Source organism: Elaeis guineensis, chromosome 10 (genome assembly GCF_000442705.2).
Source record: "Elaeis guineensis isolate ETL-2024a chromosome 10, EG11, whole genome shotgun sequence".
Lineage (NCBI taxonomy): Eukaryota > Viridiplantae > Streptophyta > Magnoliopsida > Arecales > Arecaceae > Elaeis > Elaeis guineensis.
The window spans coordinates 4,468,169-4,490,539 of NC_026002.2; the positions used below are offsets into that span (position 1 = coordinate 4,468,169).

The 22,371-nt window shown below is 33.9% G+C and overlaps 2 protein-coding genes across 2 annotated transcripts; both read right to left on the reverse strand.

The window, feature by feature from the left end:
- Nucleotides 1-531: 531 nt before the first annotated feature.
- Nucleotides 532-5,950, reverse strand: LOC105053136 (glutamate decarboxylase 4). Its single transcript, XM_010934185.4, is given in 10 exon segments — nucleotides 532-827; nucleotides 830-1,175; nucleotides 1,699-1,751; nucleotides 2,204-2,457; nucleotides 2,942-3,156; nucleotides 3,264-3,430; nucleotides 3,433-3,453; nucleotides 3,456-3,462; nucleotides 4,871-5,075; nucleotides 5,595-5,950. Coding segments are annotated over 10 exon segments (1,512 nt in total). The 5' UTR covers nucleotides 5,690-5,950; the 3' UTR covers nucleotides 532-678.
- A 665-nt stretch (nucleotides 5,951-6,615) lies between these two features.
- Nucleotides 6,616-20,396, reverse strand: LOC105053135 (D-cysteine desulfhydrase 1, mitochondrial). Its single transcript, XM_073244545.1, has 10 exons — nucleotides 20,125-20,396; nucleotides 18,874-18,939; nucleotides 18,522-18,716; nucleotides 18,263-18,373; nucleotides 16,170-16,261; nucleotides 13,031-13,123; nucleotides 10,525-10,582; nucleotides 10,333-10,446; nucleotides 7,901-7,998; nucleotides 6,616-7,001 (listed from the first exon to the last, which is right to left on the reverse strand). Exons 1-10 carry the CDS (start codon nucleotides 20,362-20,364, stop codon nucleotides 6,797-6,799), a joined length of 1,272 nt encoding a protein of 423 aa, XP_073100646.1. The 5' UTR covers nucleotides 20,365-20,396; the 3' UTR covers nucleotides 6,616-6,796.
- Nucleotides 20,397-22,371: the final 1,975 nt, after the last annotated feature.

Consider the following 22,371-nt stretch of genomic DNA (forward strand, 5'->3'; position numbering starts at 1 on the left):
TTGAATAAAAAATTGCAAACCATGCTTGGTATACTCCAAGTATGGTGCATCCACAAATTAGGAAGAATAAATTAACAATTAGACCTTCATGACTTAGGGTTAATCCATTATGATATGATTACTACGACAATCAAATTTACAGTTACTTTTACAAAACATGATTTTTAGTATTCAGTTGCGTGAAATAAATAGAAACAAAGTCCTGATCTTATGTGAGAGAGGTGATAACTTGTTGGAATTGTTAAATCCTGCGTGCATTAACTTGAGAAAAGTGCTCTTTTACATCTTCCATATTTCGTGGGCAATTTCAAGAGCTCTTAGACTAGTTGGGCCTTAGCATGAAGTCAAATGTCTCTGCTCTCCTATTTTAGAGGTTATATACAGATTTACATTATTCTGAAAATTCTTCTCTAGAAAAAAGTTAATGGAATTTTTTATCTCTTCAATCTCCCTACTCGTAATCTTATCTTCTTTTGACCTTATTCTCTCCCTGATTTCTAGTTAGTGTATTGTTGCTGTAACATGGTATCCTTGCATTGGAATATGGTTACAAATAATATCCTCTTATGAAGTAATTGTTTTTTGGAAGAGCAGACCTAAGCAAGTAAAGTTTCTGAAGATTAAAATATGCTATACAAACAGCAATCAAGATGGGTCCATGATCTTTTGCAAATCCATTTAACAAACTCCCTTAGTCTTCCCACCAGTTAATGTTATGCTCTTGTCCGTTGGCTCTACTTCTTGTTTTAAAATTACAACATTTGGAAGAGGAAGTGTACCATCATCTTCCATATGATCTCCAGGCCTCAACTCCATAGTGTACCGAATGTAGGAATCGGCACTTCAGTCACCGACTCTAGCTCATTCATTGCAATTGTCAAGTGTGAGAGAAACTTTTCAGCCAATGGCCGCCCGAAATCCTCTCGAACCACAACACGAAGAACAGTCATGTGCTCTGCATCAGCTGGCAAAGTGTAAGCCGGCACAATCCAACCAAATCGGCGCAAATTTTTTGATAACTTGAAGGCCAGTGTCTTGTTTTTGTCTTTGAAGGAGAAGGCCACCAGTGGCACCCCTTGTTCTTTGGAGATGATATCAAAACGCCCAGTATCCTCTAGCCCTTTTCTTAGGATCCTGGCACTCTCCATGCAGTTGTTCATGACTTTTCTATAGCCCTGCACAAAGTTCATGTATTAACTTTGGTTTAAGAGAAAATACTAGTAGTAGTGTTGTTGTGTTAACATTTGTTGTTACTATGATTATAGGAATATTCGGCATGTTATGAGAATAATTATAATAATAGGAATATTATTATGATCATTATTAAGTTTTGTTGTTCGGCTTCTTGTTGTTTGTTGTTAATGTTTCTAATTTTGTCTCAAACAACTTTCATCATCAAGTCTAGATTATGGAGTCCACAAGCAATGCCAATGAAAAACCCAATATTCGGCATAAATGAACGGATGGTGATATAGGTCTATCTGATGATCAAAGGTTATTAAACCACAAACTGTTTAAGATGTGGATGGATGTTGAAATATAGATGTAGTTGCTTCTATTCCCAAAACATCAAAGAAATCATATGCAATCTTAACATGTTATAATAAATATGAACGAAATAAAACTCTGCTTTTAATGTAAATTTTAGAAAACTTTGGCCTTCAACTATATAAAGAAAATGTTAGAAATACACCTTACCTCAAAACCTAGTCTTAGGAATTGGTAATATTGTGCAATGATTTGACTGGATCCTGCATGAAAGGATGAATAGTTTTATTTTAGAACTTCGATGAGTCACTGCAAAGAAAAGTAAATGCTATGCAAACAACAGGCATAAGATCCCCATGAGTGTAGGGACTCAGGTTGTCTTAATGAGTCTGATAATAAAAACTTGAGTCACCAATAATAGTTGTAATGGTCATTGTACACTTTTCAAGCCCCTTAAGTCTCCCTCAAAACTTTTGCCATGGCCAATTTTTAATCATTTTCTATATAAAGACCAAAATTTTTAAGAATACCATAATTTTAATAATAAATATGTGACAAGTAGTGTAGGCAAGACCAAAATTTTTCCATCTGAATCTGTTCATCAATGCTTGCAAAACAAGATGTCAAGTACTTGTTCTTGGATATCATGTTGAAAATGGAATAAATGGAGAGTTTAAGATTCCCTTTTGCTTATGCAATTGTTGGGATAGTGTACCTTTGGAAAAGTTAAGGGTGAATGTGGGTTGATCAGCACCAAGATAGTTGATATGAAAGATGAGTTCCTCAGGCAAATCTTCTTTATCCCTCCATATGACCCAACCAATACCAGCATACACAAGGCCATATTTGTGCCCACTAACATTAATGCTTTTCACTAATGGTAGTCGAAAATCCCATTCTAGCTCAGGATACAAGAACGGTGCAATGAAGCCTCCACTTGCAGCATCTACATGGATTGGAGTATCCCACCTATCACAGATTCAACAAACCAAGACATGCATTGGGGTGAAAAAAAATTGTGACCTCAAATCAGTTTGTCCATTGGAGCTTTTTTTGATGTTGGCATTTATAAGTTTGTTAGCAGCACAAATAAGCTAAACTTATAATGAAAACATTCATGTTGATTAATATTTAGGATTTTTTTTTGGCGGCACAAAAAAATGTATTACAACAAGATCATTCTAGTCTAAAATTTTTATTTGCAACATATTATATGATAATGATTTTGTTTACTTAAGATAAAATGATATTAATTTTTAGAAAGCAAATTGATATGGTTAATGACACCAAACAATGACTGAATTAAGTTACAAGATGAATAATAATTTTGAAAGAGATGGCGGAAGTTTCTTTATGCAAGTGACAACTGATCCATTGTTACATTGTTGCCAGTCTGGTTATATGTCATGAAGGTCAAAACTAATATTATTTTTTATATGCATATGAAACATACCCGGTTCTCACATTCTTCTCAGTCAGGAGCTCATTAAGAAGTTTAATATCTTCAAACTCTCCAGTTAATGTTGAACCTAAGATTGCTGCGACGCAAATGGTGTTCTCATCCACCATTTCCACAGCTTTTACAGGGTCCATCACATAATAGCCCTCCCTTAGCTTCACTTCCTTGAGTTCCACCTCAAAGTATCTTGCAAACTTCTCCCAACAAACCTATGTTGGGGATGTAATAAAGAGAGAAATGAATAGGAATAAGTTTGTTTTTTGGGTACAAGATTTGAAATAAGTTTAATGATCAAGGAATGTAACAAATATTTCACCTGCACATTGGCTCCTGTAACAATGTTGGGCTTGTCATAGGGCTTCCCTTCTGCCTTTCTCCTATTCTGCCATTTCTTCTTGAATGCTAACCCAGCTAGCATTATTGCTTCAGAAGAACCCACTGTTCCAACTCCAGCAGCTGCTTCTTTCTCATTCACTGGAGCATGAATAGGTGTGCTATGATATTACACAGCGGTTCTAGGGACAATCAAAAACCAAAAAAGAATTAAAAAAAGGATAAAAAAGAAGAGAAACATAATTACTCAAAACTATTAATTATTAGCTCCTAAAAGACTTGAATAATACGAGAACCATTAGACTCTATGGATCCATGATATGCCATATCACACATTTGGCATTCAGATTTAATAAGTGAATGAATCAAGAGTGGAATAATCCCTTGGACCCAGTACAGAAGCAGGATAACGGCCGGGATAAGGGAGTTAGCCCGGGATAAGATAACTACCAGGCACACACTTGAAACATGGGGATGGTTCGTTGATCCTTAGTAGTTATGGGAATCTACGACACCATAAAGTCCGCCAGAGGACAATTATACTTTTTTTAAACCATACTTTGATTGTTAAATGACAGAAAAAATTTCTGATTAGTAAAAAAATAGCCAAAAAAAAGCAGGAATGCTTGTTTTTTCCCCCTGACAAAATGTAACCAGCATCTGTCAGCTACACTAAGGTAATAATTATGTATTGATTAAATAGAAACACAAACTAGGTTTTTATTCTGACCGATCCCATTCCATCCCAGCACCCTTTGTAACCCTCAAGGGATAACAAAAGATTATCACAGAATTACTTATCCGATTTTCAGACTAGACCTAGTATTTGGTTGCCAACCTGTCATGTTACTGCAATCTGCCATGAGGTGGAACTGGCTTTGAAAAAAAGGCCATACAAAGAAGTTTATAAATTGGAGATTAATAGTTCCTACGAACCAAAGATGTTCAAAATACCGAAAATCACCTTTCTAAATGGATTCCATATCCCAAGTTCTTGGGTTGTGACTTTGTGAGTTAATCAGCCTCATTGATCCAATTACTCCACAGCATCCTTACATTAGCCACCTTGCGCAGGATGCGGGTGTGATCTGGAATAGACAGAAGCAAATCCTATCTTTCGGGTTGGTTTCGGACAGGATTAGTGATCATCGGTCTCTATTGGCAACCCTAAAGATAAGCGTCATGAGTCAAGGAATAAAGTTTATGCATCAATTGGCATAAATAATAAAAGAAATTATCAATGGTCGTCGGACTCAACCATTCATTATCCTCTCTCATTTATTGCACATGCTTCGCATTATTTTTTTATACAATGGGCATACCATATCGTATTGGTATCCAATAAGTATGCAATCTCACACCATCCAATATTTAGTATACTTTGTTGCCTTGTACCGTATTGCATAACAATAATATGATAGGATGATATAAATATGAGGTCTAGTTTTAAGACGACGAACCTTGATATAATCCATTGATATCAAATTAAATTTATATTTCTTTTCCCAATTAATAATATCTAGCCATGCTTCGTTCTTGTTTAGGAACATTCAAGTCTAAAGTATGAAATGGGCTACAAGGGATACTTACTTGAAGTTCTGTGGTGACTGGATACTCATCCATATCAGCATAATTTTTGTTGATCGCTTCCATTATCAGCTTATCACACTCTGGCTCCATCCAAGTGGTAACAAATGAAGCTAAATTAAGCCTCGGGCTACTATCTAACAACAATTCATCATGAATTATCTGGTACGCAGCATCCTTGGAAACTGAATTCGCCGACAGCACATACCTATGAACCATTCCCACATGATATTCATATCATTGTAATTCGGAAACAAAAATAATAAAACAACCAATCTGAACCTGATCTATTTATTAAATAACCACAAATCAAATCTTAAAACTGACAATGTTCATTAAGCAGTAACCTGTCTAACCTATGTAAACCATTATTAATTTAATGGTCAGATCGGTTCATGTTTGTAATGATACATTTAACCTATCAACCTAGCATTTTTAGTATGTTAACATGAGATAATAACTTGAATTGATCGGAGTAGTCCACTTTGATGCAAGTAACCTTTTAGATCACAGAGATTAATAGGTTAATTATGGGTTATGCATGGGCTTGGATTGAAGTCATGATAAGCAAACATAATTAATAATTGATAAGTAACCCTTTTTTATTTTTGATAATTGTATTTAATGCAAATCTTATGCATAGATATGTCTTGGTGCTTAAGATTAAGGTAAGGCTTTTCTGAAAAATAATACGATAGCAAAACTAGGCATAGCAGGAAATATAAACCTTGGAACTGGGTCTTGGATATATCTTGAAGCAAATACCGGGCTAAGGGACTGGGTGAAGTCTACTGGCCGTCGTCGCACCAATGACAGCACCATGGCTTGATTAGCTTTGGGGCCTTTCTACACCTAGCTGGAGAGGGTATATTTATACAGAAAGAAGGGGGATTCTTGTGCTTTGCTTGCCTTTCTCGGGTGGAGAAAAGTTCGTGGTCAAGTTACTTTGACTTTTTGGCTGGAATTATGTGAAGTTCTCCTCAGATGGAGTCATGAAATTAATTATTCGTAGAGGTTTCTTTGCTTCATGCTGTTACTTGATTCCTTAGGACTAGAATTTCATTCCAAGTTTCCTTTGTTTGATCTTTGGTCTCACTTCATCATCCACCCCTACGGTACTACTATATGTCTGTGCGTATTAGAAGGGGATCACATAGCCAACCGCTCTTTTGTAGCTGGATTTTTTCATTGTAGATTTTTTGCTGAAAGGACATGTATTCGAATCCCAGAATAATCAAGGGATGCGTCTGATACGCTGGCTACCATTAGGGGGATAAGTTTTGTTTAATGGGATAGAGGTTTTTGGTGTTTAGCTTGAGGGATAAATGCAAGGAATAAGTATGGTATTATGTTATACAATGATTTGAATTTATCATAAAAATTAAATTGCTCTTCCACTTTCCATGCATAAAACAGAAGAAATTATATTCTACACTGCATGCATGCACCATATGGCTATATACCATACCAATCACCTTATCTCTTTCCTATGAGATAGATTCAGCATGCACCTGCCACGGTGATCGGCCGTGGCTAAGAGGCTGCTCATTGATACGATGCACAGCCTCGCAGCATAGGTTATAATTTTTTATAAAATAGGGTCAAAAAAATATTTAGGAATTAGGATAACTTTCCCTTATTCACTGCTATAGAGTGGAGTCCTACTGTCCTAGTATTAAATTGTAAGTAGTTGTTGTATCACCTGTTTTCCGATCCTAGTACAAGTAATCTTTCATCTGGCTGCAATCTGAAGAAATATATTGAGCTCACAATGGCTCTTCTTATCCCATAAATTTTCCACAATAATAAAGCATCTAAAACTTATTTATTTGAAAGGAATATTTTACAACGAGTAGCTAGCTGTCTGCCTTTCCGGATGTCTTGGGTGTTTTGCAAGAAACAAGCTCCAAGTAAAACACACTCGGCCACTCAGAACATCTTCCCAGTTCCATCTCTACGTTGGATCGATTCATCTATCTCCATCCTGCACCACTTCCCCACCATGGATGCCATTTGATCAACCTTGTCATATAACCCGAGGAGACCGCCGGTATGTATGAACAGAACCTTCCGCCCTCTCCACTTTGCTGGATTAGCACTCATGTCTTTCAGCATACCGTAGGCAGCTTTTCCACTGCCAATCAGAGAATATACATATTATTCAGCAGGATTATATAAATCTCAGAACTTCACTAGGACTTGGTTTGTGCCTATATAGGACAAAACTTGCTAAAACTTTCATTGAATAGATTAGGCATAGCATCTAATTTATAAGAATGATAAAAATCATCAGATACAGATGACAAAACTAGTGATTGTGATTAGACATAGATGTGCGTTAGCTTTTTTCATGATAACAAAACCATCAAACCTTGTCCAAACTATTTGTGTTGGGTCAGCCTTATGGATCCTCATTTATCAACATATTGATCAAGACAGCTTTATTTGTTCATCTAATTCAAGATTGCATAAGTAATTCCCATATAGCTATCCAATATAAAGACAAGAACACAATCATAGTTCTCTTTCTCCATAACTTCTAGATAAGATCTTGGATCCAGCTTATCCCCTTTTAGTTCAAGAACCGCCCTTGTTCAGCTCCATTATAGAGCCTTCATTGGAAGGCTTCTCTAGGATTGGATGCCTGAAAGCATAACATGGACTGGTTATTTTCCATGTCTCAAATGATCTGATGACCATAGGTCAAGATAAGTTCAAGTTTGGAAGGATGGATATGGGCATTGATCATTAACTGAGTGGTATCTTAGCATCCCGAAGAGATGTATATACCGTCTTAATCAGATAAACCAGTATATAATTCAGTTGCAATTTCTTTAGCAGTTTACCAGTTCTCCCAAGGAGTTCGAGGTGAACAGGAAATAGCAAAGGATTCTCTTTAAGGGGCACCCTAATCAGTTTAGCTTTCTGTACAACAGGTGGTGCCCTTGTGACAAATACTGTTAGCCTGCATCACTTTCTTAAAAAAAAAAAAAAAAGGACGAAAAAATGATGGCTAACAATTATGTATTTCACCTGTAAACCGGGTCAAGAACAACCCCTGTTGCATCTGCTATATCTTTAACAAATTTAAGCTCCTCACTGGTGTTCATAGCATACCCTAAGCCCTTCGCCTGTAAAGAATATAGAAGTGAGTCATTATGAATTTTAGAACTAAACCTAACAAGCAATAATGTTTCTCACAAGCAGACAATTGTATTGATATTGAAAATTCAAAGAAACAATTGATACTGAAGCTACTATATACAGTAGACATGTTCAGCATTCAAACTGATTCTAGCTTCAAGTTTCAAAAGATCATTTATTTTTCCAGGCACAAGTTCACAGTGAGTAGTTCAAATTTTACTTTGACATATAGGAAGCCATCATGCATTTGCAAGTAGTGATTTATCTCTTCGTTCCAATTGCCCATAAGAGTTGTACCAAGTTTTGAATAATGACATAACACCAATTTCAGGAAACAACAGTTATTATCATAATATAATGACTAAATATCATCAAGGACACCATATAAATGTCATGATCAATCCTGATGTTATCTTAGTAGTCATAACAGCGATTTAACTGTTACAATATTATTTTTGCATTTAAGATTTAATAAATTATTCAGTGAAAAGCACAAAGGTCAAAAATGACTGTCATGGATCAAAGTGCTGGTCAGCATAGTTAAGATAACATGAAACATATTCCACCAATGCCTCATTGGCATGCAACTTTAGCACAGTACTGGCTCATCCAGTGCATGGCATGCTTGGCACGCCAGAGCCAATATGTGCCAAGCACTGGTGTCAGATCAGTCTGGCACAGACTAGCCCTTTCAGGCTGTCTGTAATTTAAAATTTTAACAAAAAGCCAGACTTATGTATAACACAAACCCCTTGGCTTGCGTGCCACACTGACATCTCAACCATCTACACTTTATGCTCTCCTTGGTGTAATTCTTGCTTTGTTTTTAACATGATAAATGCACCCGCCAAAAGTGAGTGATTTTTATTACATAATATAGTAGGAATGAAAAAACTTGTATCCAACTAAATCACATCCATACATTCTCCCCCACATGCATTATGTATGCCTAACATTAACAATGCTAGAATACGTATTACTTTGACCAAATTACAATGGTCGACAACAGTTTCAGGCTATGGTACAGTATATCTCAACAAGCATCAACTCTTATCACAACTATCTATATACTAGAGCAGTTTCAATTTTTTACTTGGAAGTTGGAACAAAGTAAATAATTTGTGGTTGGAAGCTTCAGAGTTCTGTGTGTGGTGGGTGGGTGGGTGTGCACGCGCATAGATTAGTTCAAAATACATGACAAGTCAGTTGAAAAGATACAGTCCATCACAATCCACAACATTTAGAATGCCTTAGAAACAAGTTTAGACAATGTTTCTAAGCTATGCAACAAAATGTCAGAAGATGGACTACATCAGTGGCATTATACAGTGATTTGATAAGATATTTTTTGTTTGCAATATCAAACCCTTTCAAACTTTGGCCTTGTGTCTTTCAGATGTGTGGATCAAGATCAATAACGAGGATTCTCAAAATATCACCTACCATGAATGTTGGTGCTCTGGCTTTATAGCACAGCATGGACCACAAATCTCCAAAGAATTTCTTCTCAGTTTCCAGATAAAAAATGTTGTAAACATGTTATACGGTGTGGATTCTCAAATCTGATTATTCACCACGTACTTTACACTCACATGATGTAACCCAAATTCTATCACACAAAATACAGGAGGGGCCATCTAAATTAAGAACCTACATCATTGAGTGTGATTTATTTGTTTAGGAATTCAGGCATATACACAGTGTAGAAGTGCCTAGATATATTAATCAAAAATACTTTGGGTTCAGATGTAGTCAAATCCTATGTATTTTAATCTGAATATTGCTTTAAGATGCTCATATCACCATCAAAGGTGTCAATTCTCAATTATGATATAGCATTACATATGTTGTCTTTACACAACGCATAGGCAAGGAAACAAATCTCTAAAGTGTATGATTCCTGTTTGTCAAATCCTGGGGGGATTAGGTAATATCATCAATAACAATATAAAGTAAAAATATTCATGTCCAAAGCTAGGGATGCTAATGGACCAACCAAGCTTCAAGTTGTCTTGTAAGGCTTGACTGTTTAATGAACAAAATCAATGGTTTTCGAACATATAAGTGGCTCCTGGACTCAAGCCAAGACCAAATTCTTCCCCAGCTCCTCTTCATTTATGATATAAGCAACCCAAGACTGAGACACCCCCATAGCCCCAAGCTCAGCTTGTTCAACCCACTATAGATATGTAAAAGTATGTGTGCAGAAAACATGGGTATATACCCATTATTTCAGAATGAAGAGGATTCAGCATGCAACCACAAATCAGAAGTATGGGAAACATGTAAAAGTCATTAAAAAGCTTAAGATTGTTACTCACATCTTGAATATTGACAATGTCATGTGAGTCAATGCCAGCATCAAGTCCATCAATCAGGCCTTGAACAAAGTTGTAGAAGTAGCCAGGATCATCACAAACAGCAAAGGCATGGACCTAACTATAAAACACCAGTCAATACATAGCAAATCTAGTTTCATGACTATGAAACACTACTGCAACGATACAATATACTTTTGCCTTCAAATTACTCAATCTTGATCCCAGAGAAAGACCAGCGATTGTTCCCCCACTGCAAATTAAAAAAAAAAAAACATTACACATAACGTTAGGTTTTAGACAGAATTTCCATTGCATCTTTCAAGAATTTGTAAAAATATGATATGAAAAAACACATTGATGATTAATTATAAAGCACAAATAGAAATGGTAGGAAATGCAAGAAAACAGATTTGTGACTTAAAGAAGTGGAATTCTACTTGCAATTTATGATTTTAGACACCCACATGGACTAGTAAAGAGCACTTTTCATCCTTAAAAGTAACAGATATAGAATGGAACAACAAAGGTAAATTAATTTTGCTAATGACATGAAGAGAGAGAGTCGTAAGTGCTACAAGATGAAGAAAAGAACCAAATGGAAGTGGAGAGATTGCATCTAGATTTACATGCTAGTTTACATAGACATCATGAGGGTTTTTAAGTACTCGGCACTTACTATGGGCAAACAAGTATTCAGATTACAGATAGTTTGAAGTTTGAACAGCAATATAAGATAACATTTGCCTATTTGGCTCAGAACCAACCTGGGTGGGGATTTCATAGAACAGTAAATGTCCGAAATTGGCCAATTTTAAATTGGTTAAGTTGATTTTAAGGCAATGTGGGTCTGTTTTAAATCGGTTAAGTTGATTTTAGGGGGTGTTTGGTGTATTACATAGGTAATGTTGCTATGGTAATGTGATTGCAGAAGGAATGTGATTACGTAGTAAAATAATAGAGAATCCTATATTGTAGTATTTGATATGTGTAGTAATATTGTTGTAAAATAGTAGGAAATCCTACATCGCAGTGTTTGATATACAATTTAGATTACATGAATATAAGCTAATTTTTTCAAAGTACCCCCATCTTTGCTTATTGATTATTGTCTATTTTCTATAGAGACAACTTAATTTCAGGACCCAACTATTTTCGATGATATCACTAGCCAAAACCATCCATTATGTTTTCTTTTTTATTTTCACCAACTGGGACTACCCATAATTTATTTAATATATATTTTAATTTATTTTGTTGGAAGTATTTTGGTCCTGAAGTTATCTTGTTGCAAGATTGCAGGATTGCAAAATTACATGTAATCACATCGTCACCTCCTTTTAGGCAATCAGATTACCTCTTTTTGAGGTAATGCTGCATTACATGTAATACAGCATTACCTATAAAAATGGCAAAACAAACAGTGTAATCTGATTATCTGTTGCAAAATTACACGTAATCCTATCAGAATTACATGCTACCAAACGCCCCCTTAAGGCAATGTCCAAATTAGAAATACTCAAAATGTCAGCAGCCATCTGAAAACGATTCAGATACTAATATATGTCAGGTTAACAAAAGCTTGCAACATCTAACATGTATTAGTAGTGTTTCTTGTGAATAGAAGGTGAACTCTAACTTTTGTTCCTCCAAATAGGAATCTAGACTTGAAAATGCATCCTAAGCTTACTGCTATGTATGATTTAATAACAAACTTATGAACATAATTTCAATCACTTAAATGATCTCTAATAACATAAATTATAAATTCTTATGGAAAGCAATGTACCAGCTTAACATGGCATAAGGATCACCCACAGTGCTATAAAGGTTCAAGCTTTTAAACTAGATTAATGACAGAACACCCACAACTTGAAGAAGAACCAATATAAATAATAAAGCTTCTTAGACCCATGTGCAATCACAACCATTAGAAATGTCTTCACTACAGTAAATTCTTGAATAAAGCAAATTTGATAACAGCATTGAGGATCCATGTTACAATGATTAGCTATTAGCATATGGTCATCACACCAATACTTGCAAAATTTCATTTGCATCTGTCCTGCCATTGATCTTGCAAAAAAAATCTAGACTTTCCATCTTTAAAGTGATATGAAGTTTGTCAAACTCCGTAAATAAGTTTCATTAGGATTACTGGTCCTCAAAATAAATTTGGTCGAACAATAAAAAATTTAAAAAACTCTAAAGATTTTTTTCAGGTTTTTGCCATTCTTCGACAATTGGACAATATGTAAAATCAATGCACATTCAGTCGAATAAGCAAATGCACAAACTTAAAACAACATACACAAACATCAAAAAATGGAGCCCCATTTGTTTCAATTTCTTCACTTTTGACATTCATTACTTCTGCGACTTTACTAAGATGAGATATGTATTCTCACAATAGCACTCATGAAAACTTTGCCAATTACTTGATCAAGTTCTTTTAGTCCCTGATGCATCAAAAGATTTAAAATATCTGCATAGTGGATGTTGGACTGTCGAAGTTAACTTTCTGATACTTCAAGTTTGGATATTGGACTGCCACATTTAAGGTCTGACAGTCAGCTCTTCCACAGATACATGGTGTCTTGATGATAGATAGAAAAAGCCAGCAGCATGTGGCAATAAGATCATTACATAAGAGTTAAGATGAAAGAGGATTGCTGAAATTCATAAAACAACATAGCAATACCTGCCACAGGCAACAACAATGTCATCAAAACGAATTTCACCAGAACCAGTCTGAATTTGCTGCTCGATCTCCCTTATTGCTTCAATGTAGCCCCTATAAGAGCATTTATTTATGAGGCATATCCAATAAGAAATTAAAACACTTTTTTATCATTTATGGACAGACTTAGAACATGTAATAAGAAGATATGGAGTATGTAAGTGATAAAATGATCTAGACATATTGGCAACATTAGCTAAGGAAGAATATGCCCAAGTTATCAAATTAAAAATGCAAACAATAACTTTATGAGATGCATATATAAAAATCTATGACAATCTAATAGTGGAGGGGGGGGGGGCAGTTGATACATGTTAATCTTGAGTTTCTATGCGTGTACTATGCAACATGTGCATATGCAACTAGAATATTAATATAACCAAATAAGATTGAGGCAATTGATTACTCATTAAATGGTTCTGTACTTCCATGCTGTAATCAATAAATGGTTGTCTGGCCAAAACTGAGAGCATAACTCATTTCATAGCATACTGGCCCTAAATAGGAATACTTAGTCAAGGAGAATCCATAAAGCCAACCCGAGATAGTTGGGAAAGGCAGGATGGTTGTGGCTAACTTATTTCATATATATCACGTCATCACCTAGCAACAGCAAAATCCAAAAGCAGAAAAACCTTAATAAAATGAAAGACAAAAAATGTTATCACAAAAAGTAATTGCCTCAAGCTCATTGGGATTCTGAATGGAGGTGAACAATCCCTTGGAAAATTTGTATATTCATGTAGTACTGTTGAAACTTGAAAGCTTTCTCTTTTTTTGAGTTAATTTATGTTTTGCTCACATATATTAGGACATCAAGGGTACCATATATTGGAATGCTGACATTGCACATATCAAGGGGTATTTTTCTGTAGTGTTCCGATAGTCTCCCTGACTTGGAGGAGGACTTGAGAGTGGGCAGGCAGCAATCTTGTACTGAACATATGTCATCACCCAAAAGTCAGAAAAATTCAAGATGAAAGTTTTTATCCCATATAAGAGCAATTTGAAAATCATAGTTGGGAAACTGGTTTAAATCACTTGATGATTAGAAGTTTAGAACCACATCATATGCATACTTGGTCCTGACTTTAATAGTAAATCAATTTGGCTTAGTTGATTCAAGTATAAATTTTTGTATATTGTCATATCTTTACCAATTCAAAGGTCAATCAGCTGATTCATGTTCTCCTAATATTGTAGTTATCCAAATCAGATTTTACACCTGTATTTCTCTAACTAAAAAAGTTTAGAAATTTCATCTATTAAAAGTGAAGCCCATATGGAAGAAGACCATTTTAAAAATGTGAAATTAAAGATGAAATTTCCCCCATGTTAAATGAATCAGTTGCAAATCATAGTTGGACAGGCTGGTTTTAAATCACTTAATTCAAGGTGCTGCATCATGGTGGTTGGCCTTCCAGCTTTAACAAGTCATATCACATGAATTTAGGCAGATTTTCAAATTTTTTACTAATTAGAAGATAAATTGTCTGGCTTTTGTTTTCCTTTTTTCAGGTTAGCAGAATTTAGGTATGAATTATATATATACTTGTCCATTCAAAAAATTCAAGAAAATTTTATCATATTTTAGTACCTCTTATAGGTTTGACCAACTTCCAAGGACTGGTAAGCAGTCCTAGTCACATATAATCTACATCTAACTAGCTCACATTTCTAGCTCATTCTGATCTAAGAATCCAGTTTTAAAGACAGTTGCTCTCCTAAACTAATATTAAGGCTGAAACTTTATACCAATAAGACAAAAAATATTTTTCTCAACTTTAACTAAATATGTTTTGCTTTTGATTTATTTTCTGAGTCAAAACAAACAGTGAAACTTCCAATTCTGAACTGGAAACAACTGATACATTAATTAAGTCTTTGACCAAATCTTATTCCAGTTCTGTACAAGTGAAATGTGTATTCAACTTTAAGAATCATGAAGGATCATGAGAAACAGCTTATGATTAGCATGATCTACTACCTATTAATGACAGACACACTTATGTACATACAATTATCTACTAATTTAAAACATGATCCATTAAATATCCATTCCTGAGACATATAATACTTGCTGTGAAGAATTCATTATATTACTGGCCAGATAATGAAGGAATTATGTATTGTTCATGATAAGTTTAAAAAAAAGCACTTTGTATCTAAGTGCGCCTGTTAAGAATGATTTAGAGATGGCCAAGAAGTACGTGGATTATCATAATCAGAAGAAGAAACTTACAAAAGGATGGCATCTATAGAAAACAATCTAAGAAAATAAAATTCTTACATCATCTGAAGATTCTGAACAGAATAGATCTCACATGACAAATTAACTCTTTAACAGCTTTTTTTTTATTGATTTTTATGTAGAAAGTTGTTTAGGATAATTCTACAACATAATAGCAGTTTAGTACAGCTAAGACAGCATCTTTCACATGTACACTACACCATTGTAGATTATCTATTCTAACACATGTATTATTATGATTTCGAGTTTGTCTTTTAGACACCTATACAATACCAGTACATTCTTATGTGACTACTACAGCAGACTACATGCATTGAAATCTGGCTGGGTGCTATTTGTAACTATTGGAAGAATAATTCATCTTTCTTCCACCTTTGACTGACAAGTTATCTTAATTCTCCTTGTAAATTTTTTAATTGTTTCAATCCATGATCTGAAAAACACACACATATCCCGATGGCGCTATAATAACAACCCCACAAACAGCAAACTCTGAGGATATAAGTGATAATCTCCATTTAAGCCAATGCACATGAATATCTAGATTTTTTTTTTAGACAAAAAACATGAGATTATTGGAACTCCATCTGACTGTGTCTTCTTGATTCAGATAAATAGATTATTGGTGCTTGGCACACCTAAATGTCTCCGACAAAAATCAGTTATGAAATCTTATATTTGCATCATCCCGTTGACAATGAAGACCCAAGAGTTAAAAGTTTATATAAGCACATGGAAAATATAAAGCAAAGCCAGTTGATCTTGCCTAGAGTTGCATACTATGAGTAATAACTGTGTAGAAGAATGATAATAGGGCACCACAAGAAGTATAATTTAGACTTAGCTCACCAAGTTCCAAGAGAGTTTGATCCACCAACAGGAATAACATATGGTTTTCTCCCCTCACTTAATAGTCTCTTTTTTAGCAAGTCGGCAAGAGTCTAAGACCATAGAAAGTAGAATTAGAGTGACATAACTCTTGAATGAGAAAAAGCGAACATATAGAATCAACTGAAAAAATAAGGTTTGATAAAATAATTAAATATCAGTTATGAAGCACAAAATATAGTTCATCAATGATTAGTGATCAGCATCTTTAGTCAGTGAAACCAAATGCTTCCTTAGCATATAACTTGCCACACACTAAAATTGTACAATAATATACACGACCCGACACCAAATTTGAGAATCTGCAGTTCAATTGGTATTTAAACAAAAAGACTCTGTAAAATTCGATAAGTGAAAATCTCGGTAATGAGAAAAGAATCAGCCCTTTGGTAACAAACAATCTTAAATAACTACTTTGGGATGAAAACGACACTGTTCTGTGTTGTACCAATATAATTGTAATGGAATTGTGTACGTTATTGAGTGGAGAAGAATTTGTAAAGCTGACTGTTAACAGTTGGAATAAAACTTGATGGGTATGGTTATTGTTATCATAGAAAACAAAGAATGCATACTAGAAATTGAAAACAGTTGGCTGCACTCTTTATTTTCACACTCCGCATGAAAGCTGAAAAAGAAGCACTATGGCATCTTATAGTGCATTTTGTTTTCAGTTTTTCACAATAGCTGATGAAATTAAGCTGGTTCAAAATGCATTAATTAAAAACAAATGGAATATAAGCTCCATAGTGCTGGAACCTTCAACCTGTGATAAGAAGCCAACCCTTGATCAATGTCTTTTTAAGTCTTTGTAGAAGCTCGGATCAGAGGAGATATTTATGCATAAATTTGACCATTAATAATGCCCTTATTAAAGTTGTTTTGATATTCAATTGATTCACTACTTGGTCCAGCATGTAGCTTTTAAATTGCTAGAAGTAAGTTGGTGGCAAATAAGCAATGTGAGATAAACATAACAGACAAATACAACAGTATGGAACAGGAAAAAGGGAAGCAGCATATTTGGAGCACTGGATAGATTAAGTGGGAGAAGAGGTTAAAAAAAAAAAAATCGAACATTTTATGTTTAGGCTCAATAAAAATTTGAAAATAATTTTATCTACATAAGAAATGAAAAACATGCTGGCAAATGATCCACAAGAATATGAGAATCAGAATTCAAAATAGGTTCATGTTATATCTGATAAACATTGCAACATAGGATTCAAAGTCCAAACGCTTAGTTGTATATCAACGGTCAGATATTCCTGAATTGTAAGAGAACAATGTTCATATATAAATAGTGTATTTAGTTGTAAATAAAAAAAGGTCTCGGTGTTTCACAGTAGCAAGTAGCAATATATTCTTAGAGCTCAAAAGTCATCAAAGAGGAAAATATGAGCAAGATTATATCATTGAAGAATTCAATTTTATATTGAGTTAATAGTGGAAATCCTAATTATGAGTTCATGTGGACAGAAGAAATATTTCCTAGGAAATTGCATATCCACATTAAAGAACCTCGAAGAGATTCTCAGACATTGCAAAGTCAAGTTCTGGACTGTCCTAACTCCTAACACAATATGGATTCTTAGTAGAATGTAATCTTGGTGTGCTCAAGCAGAAACTACAGTCCTACCATGTTCAACAAGCTCAACATTGGACTCTTTCAGCTCAATCATCGATGAAGTATGAATGTGTACAATTGATTTAAAAAAAATGGAAAGCCACCATCTGGATAAAAAAATTAGAAACACGATAGTAGAATGGAAGGTCATTATAGCATACAATGAAGATGTATAAATTTCTTTTTAGAATATAATAAGCTGGAACCACTAATATTCTGCAGGAAGCACATTCATTTTGATATATAGCTCGTGGTAACAATAATCCAGATACAATAATGCTGCTTCATTGATGATAAGGAAAAATTGATTTCTGCTTCATTGAAATTGATGATTTTTCTGGTCATGGGAGGACTAAGGAAAAATTGATTTCTTATGGTATATAGTTTAATTAAATAGAGAACAGCACTATAGCAGAAGGGGACAAACCACACTGCCTATCTTTGCATATTCTTCTTTTGATATAAGTTCAACATGAGCCCCTACTAATCGCTCAACTAGAAGATTGCCAACCAAACCAGGATCTCTGTCCACTAGAACCTGTAAAAGTAGACAAAACAGTCATTGGCAACTAAAAGGTCAAGATTATATATAGAAGTCAAAAACTGAGCTTGTTTCTTCCATCATTCTGGCTTCAAGCAAAAGGAAAAGAAGGAACAAAAATGCAAGTGTACTTCGAGGGAGTCACCTTGGAGGTGCGTAGTATCAGATAGCAGTCAAGATTCAGATATCTTGCAGCCACAGCAGTCGCACGACAGTGGTTGCTTTGAATACCTCCAACAGTAATAATACAGTCTGCACCATTAGCCACAGCATCAGCCATCAAGAATTCCAACTTTCTGACTTTGTTCCCACTCAATTGCATTCCTGAAAGATCATCACGCTATATAATCCAAATTTCCTGTCAGTTTACAAATAATTATAACAATACATAACATCAATCCAACAAACAATGACAGCACATAGAACATAGAAATTAGTGTCACATTTATAGGATGATCTACTGCAAGCAAGTTGACCTCATAAAATATGTTGAATACCTTTATCCACACTTCAGTATCTTCTGGCAGATTGGGAAGGTTCCATTTGTGAATTGGAGTGGGAAGCTGATATAGTCACCAAACAATGCAAATGAAGATCAGATAATCAGAAAAAGGTAATCATAAATAAGAGGTTGAACATTGAAAACCACAGCAAAATAATATATCCATTAACAAATTTTTCTATGGAAGCCTGGATATATTCAAGATTAGTCATGACAATGATGCAAAAGCAAGTATTAAAAAGGCATACAGGCCAAGGTCATGTACAACATCAGGTAAATGGCCCTCACTCGCCCACTTGACCATATATAGGGAATGAATTCTATGTTATGCCATACAGTCAAAAAAATGACAGGGTCATTTATCGTGATTTGTGATGACAAGAGCTCCTCCATCCAAGATCCTAAATGTTCTTAAGACTTGTCATCCATGCGACTGAGAGACCACTTAAACAAATGATTTCCAATAAGAAAACATTTAGGTTATTTTGGTCCATCATTGTGAACAATCAAAACCACTTGAATCTTGGACTACCTGCATTTTCCAAGATATGTATGCAAACCAGCGATTTAGATCGTCGACCATCCTTTTTGGCATAAATGCCAAAACTGGGACAAAATTGTTATGGACAGGGAACGTTAATTCCATGCCATGCCGCTGCCTCCTGTCCCACCCATACAGACCCGCACGCATTCATATGCAAGTGTCTATGCGTCAACTTGTTCAATCCAATTTCTGGCAGTGTGTCATATCTAGTTTAACACAGCATAGGTTGTGATGCCTGACTAACAAGAAAATGGAACCAAATTTATTTGAAATCAAGATAACAATTCGAAGTGTCTTCTGATTCATTACAACAACAACAAAAAACTTTTCCTCTCCCACCAATTTCGTTCAAGATTATATGTTGATAATATGAAAAGCAGAACATCGCCTTTTCTTCCACAGTTTTTCCTACTTCATTCTTCCCTTTTCCTCTTCTTCGGGTGAAGAACAACTTTCGGAAAAAGGGCGTAAACATCTAAAGAGTCATCCTGATTGCCCCAAACCATATATTTCTCTTTTTTTTTTTTTTTCAATCGAGAGCAAGCACGCTGCTTTCTTACACCGATAAATACGAAACCTTTCAGGCTTCGGTTCGGGTTCCGATTTCACAGCTTCCAATCTCCAAACAAAGACTAGAACTCGCATCACAAACATTTCGCTGTCGATTAGAATCTAGAAATAAAGAAGAGGGGAAGGGCTTACGTGAGCGAGAGAGAAAGTGTGGGAGGGGATGGGATTGAGATGAGAAGCCCAGGAGGGGGGCTCGTAGGGCTTCTTCGCGAGGAATCCACCGATGGTCGGAGCGGTGGGCTTCAGGTCATGGCCGGCCATTGGGGACGAGATGGTGCTCTTTCTGCGGCTTTGCAAGGTCGGGACTTGAAGCGTCCTATTCGGAGAGGCAGCAGCACAGATGGCCGGCCGCAGGAGGGGAGAGGAATTCATTTCCTTACAGACTGGCTGATGGCAACGTTCTTAAAAAATATTTCACAGAAAGTTTCCTTTTTCTGAAGATATAAAGTTTAATAAACAAAGGGTATTTGTCCTTTTTTGTTTGATTGTAAATAAAGGGTATTTTTGGTTACCATGATTTTGCGTTTACATTTATAACGATAGTGTTTAATTTATAATTTATTAATTTTATTAATAATTTTTTTTAAATAATATTAGTTTTAAAAATTAATTAAATAAATTTATTTTAAGAGAATGTTTGATTCATAATCGGAATGAGAACGAGAATCGGATTAGATTGAAATGAAAATTAAAATAGCTATATTCTTCAAAATATTTGATTCACGATCGAAATCAAAATCAGAATCGAAACAGAGATTTAAATCTTTAGAGAGCGATCAGGATTGGGTTTAGAGAGATTAGATCAATTTCTATTCTATTTTAAAATTAAAATCGTAATAGAATTTGTTGCTATTGATGTTCAATTTAATGTTGGAGTCAACAAATCTAAAGTAGTTAGAGTCTAGATTTTAATATTGAACTAGATGAAAATAAATGATTAAATCTATAAATCAAATTATTGTGGTCATCAAAAATAATAATAAAAAAAAATAGAGCTCGAGAATATACATAAGATCTCCGTTGCCCTCTATTTATAGATGAAGACAGCTAGCCATCTAGATAGCTATATTACTTCTACCCTATCTAATTGAGATGAGCTATTATCCTGTAGATCTGACATATATCCTGAGTACAGATTAAATATGATAACAATCTAACATAACAACCATCGGAAATCTCGATCCGGATATCTCAACTTGACAGGCATCAAGATAGGTTGGTGATTGACCAAGATACAGTGAATATGGGCCATATTTGTGGTAGACTGACATTCTGTATCCCAACTCTCTCCCATCGAATACTTACAATGAGGGTCATTGATTCCCAATCTCAGGTGACTCCCATTCTCATTCCGAGCCTCCGTCCCCCCGCCCCAGCACCCCAAATACATTTACCATAATACCCTTTTTATGGGCAAGGAGCCCGTGATGTCTACCACATTAGCTTTCTTTTCTTTTCTTTTCTTTTTTTTCTTTTACTGATTGTTTAAAATTATTAATTTAATATTATTTGTATCTAACATATTTTTCATCAAAAATCTATTTTATTATAAATAAATATTATTAAAAAATTAATCAACTTATCCATATTCTTATAATTTTTAAAATAGATAAGTTATTTTTTCATAGATAGTATTTATCCATAAAATAAAAAAAAATCTTATCTATCTAGAAAGTAGCTAAATTATTTTTCCATCAATCAATAAAGTAATCCATTTAATTCATTCCTAATATACCCTTAACCATATAATAATATAATATATTAATAAAATAAAATAATATATATAATATAATAATAATATAATATAATATAATGATATTTTATATAATAATATAATAATAATATAATATAATAGGTTGTAATAAAATAAAATAATATATAATAATAAAATATATTATATTACATATTTATATAATACTATAATAATATAATAATAAAGTATAATATGTTATAATATACTATAATATATTATATATTAATATTTATAATATATTATAATATATTATTATATATAATAATATTATCTAATATAATATATATTATATTATAATAATGTATAACAATAAAATAAAATAATATATTAAATATTTTATACTATAAATTATAAATAATAATATAACAATATAATATACTATTATAATATATTATAATAATAAAATATAATAGTTATACAATATTTATAATAATATAAGAATATAATATATTCTTATATATGATATATATTAATATAATGTAATGTAATGTAATATAATATATTATATATTAATATATTATATTATATTATATTATACTAATATAATATAATATATTATAATATTATAATATATTTATAATATAATATAATATATAATAATATTTATATAATAAAAGATATTATGA

Excerpts from the sequence above, each read along its gene's own strand:
- LOC105053135 (XM_073244545.1), bottom strand. The coding sequence starts at position 20,364 with ATGAATTCCTCTCCCCTCCTGCGGCCGGCCATCTGTGCTGCTGCCTCT. Across the intron at positions 18,940-20,124 it reads ACACTTTCTCTCTCGCTCAC|CTTCCCACTCCAATTCACAA; the intron begins GTAAGCCCTTCC and ends TGACTATATCAG. Across the intron at positions 10,583-13,030 it reads ATTGTTGTTGCCTGTGGCAG|TGGGGGAACAATCGCTGGTC; the intron begins GTATTGCTATGT and ends TTTAATTTGCAG.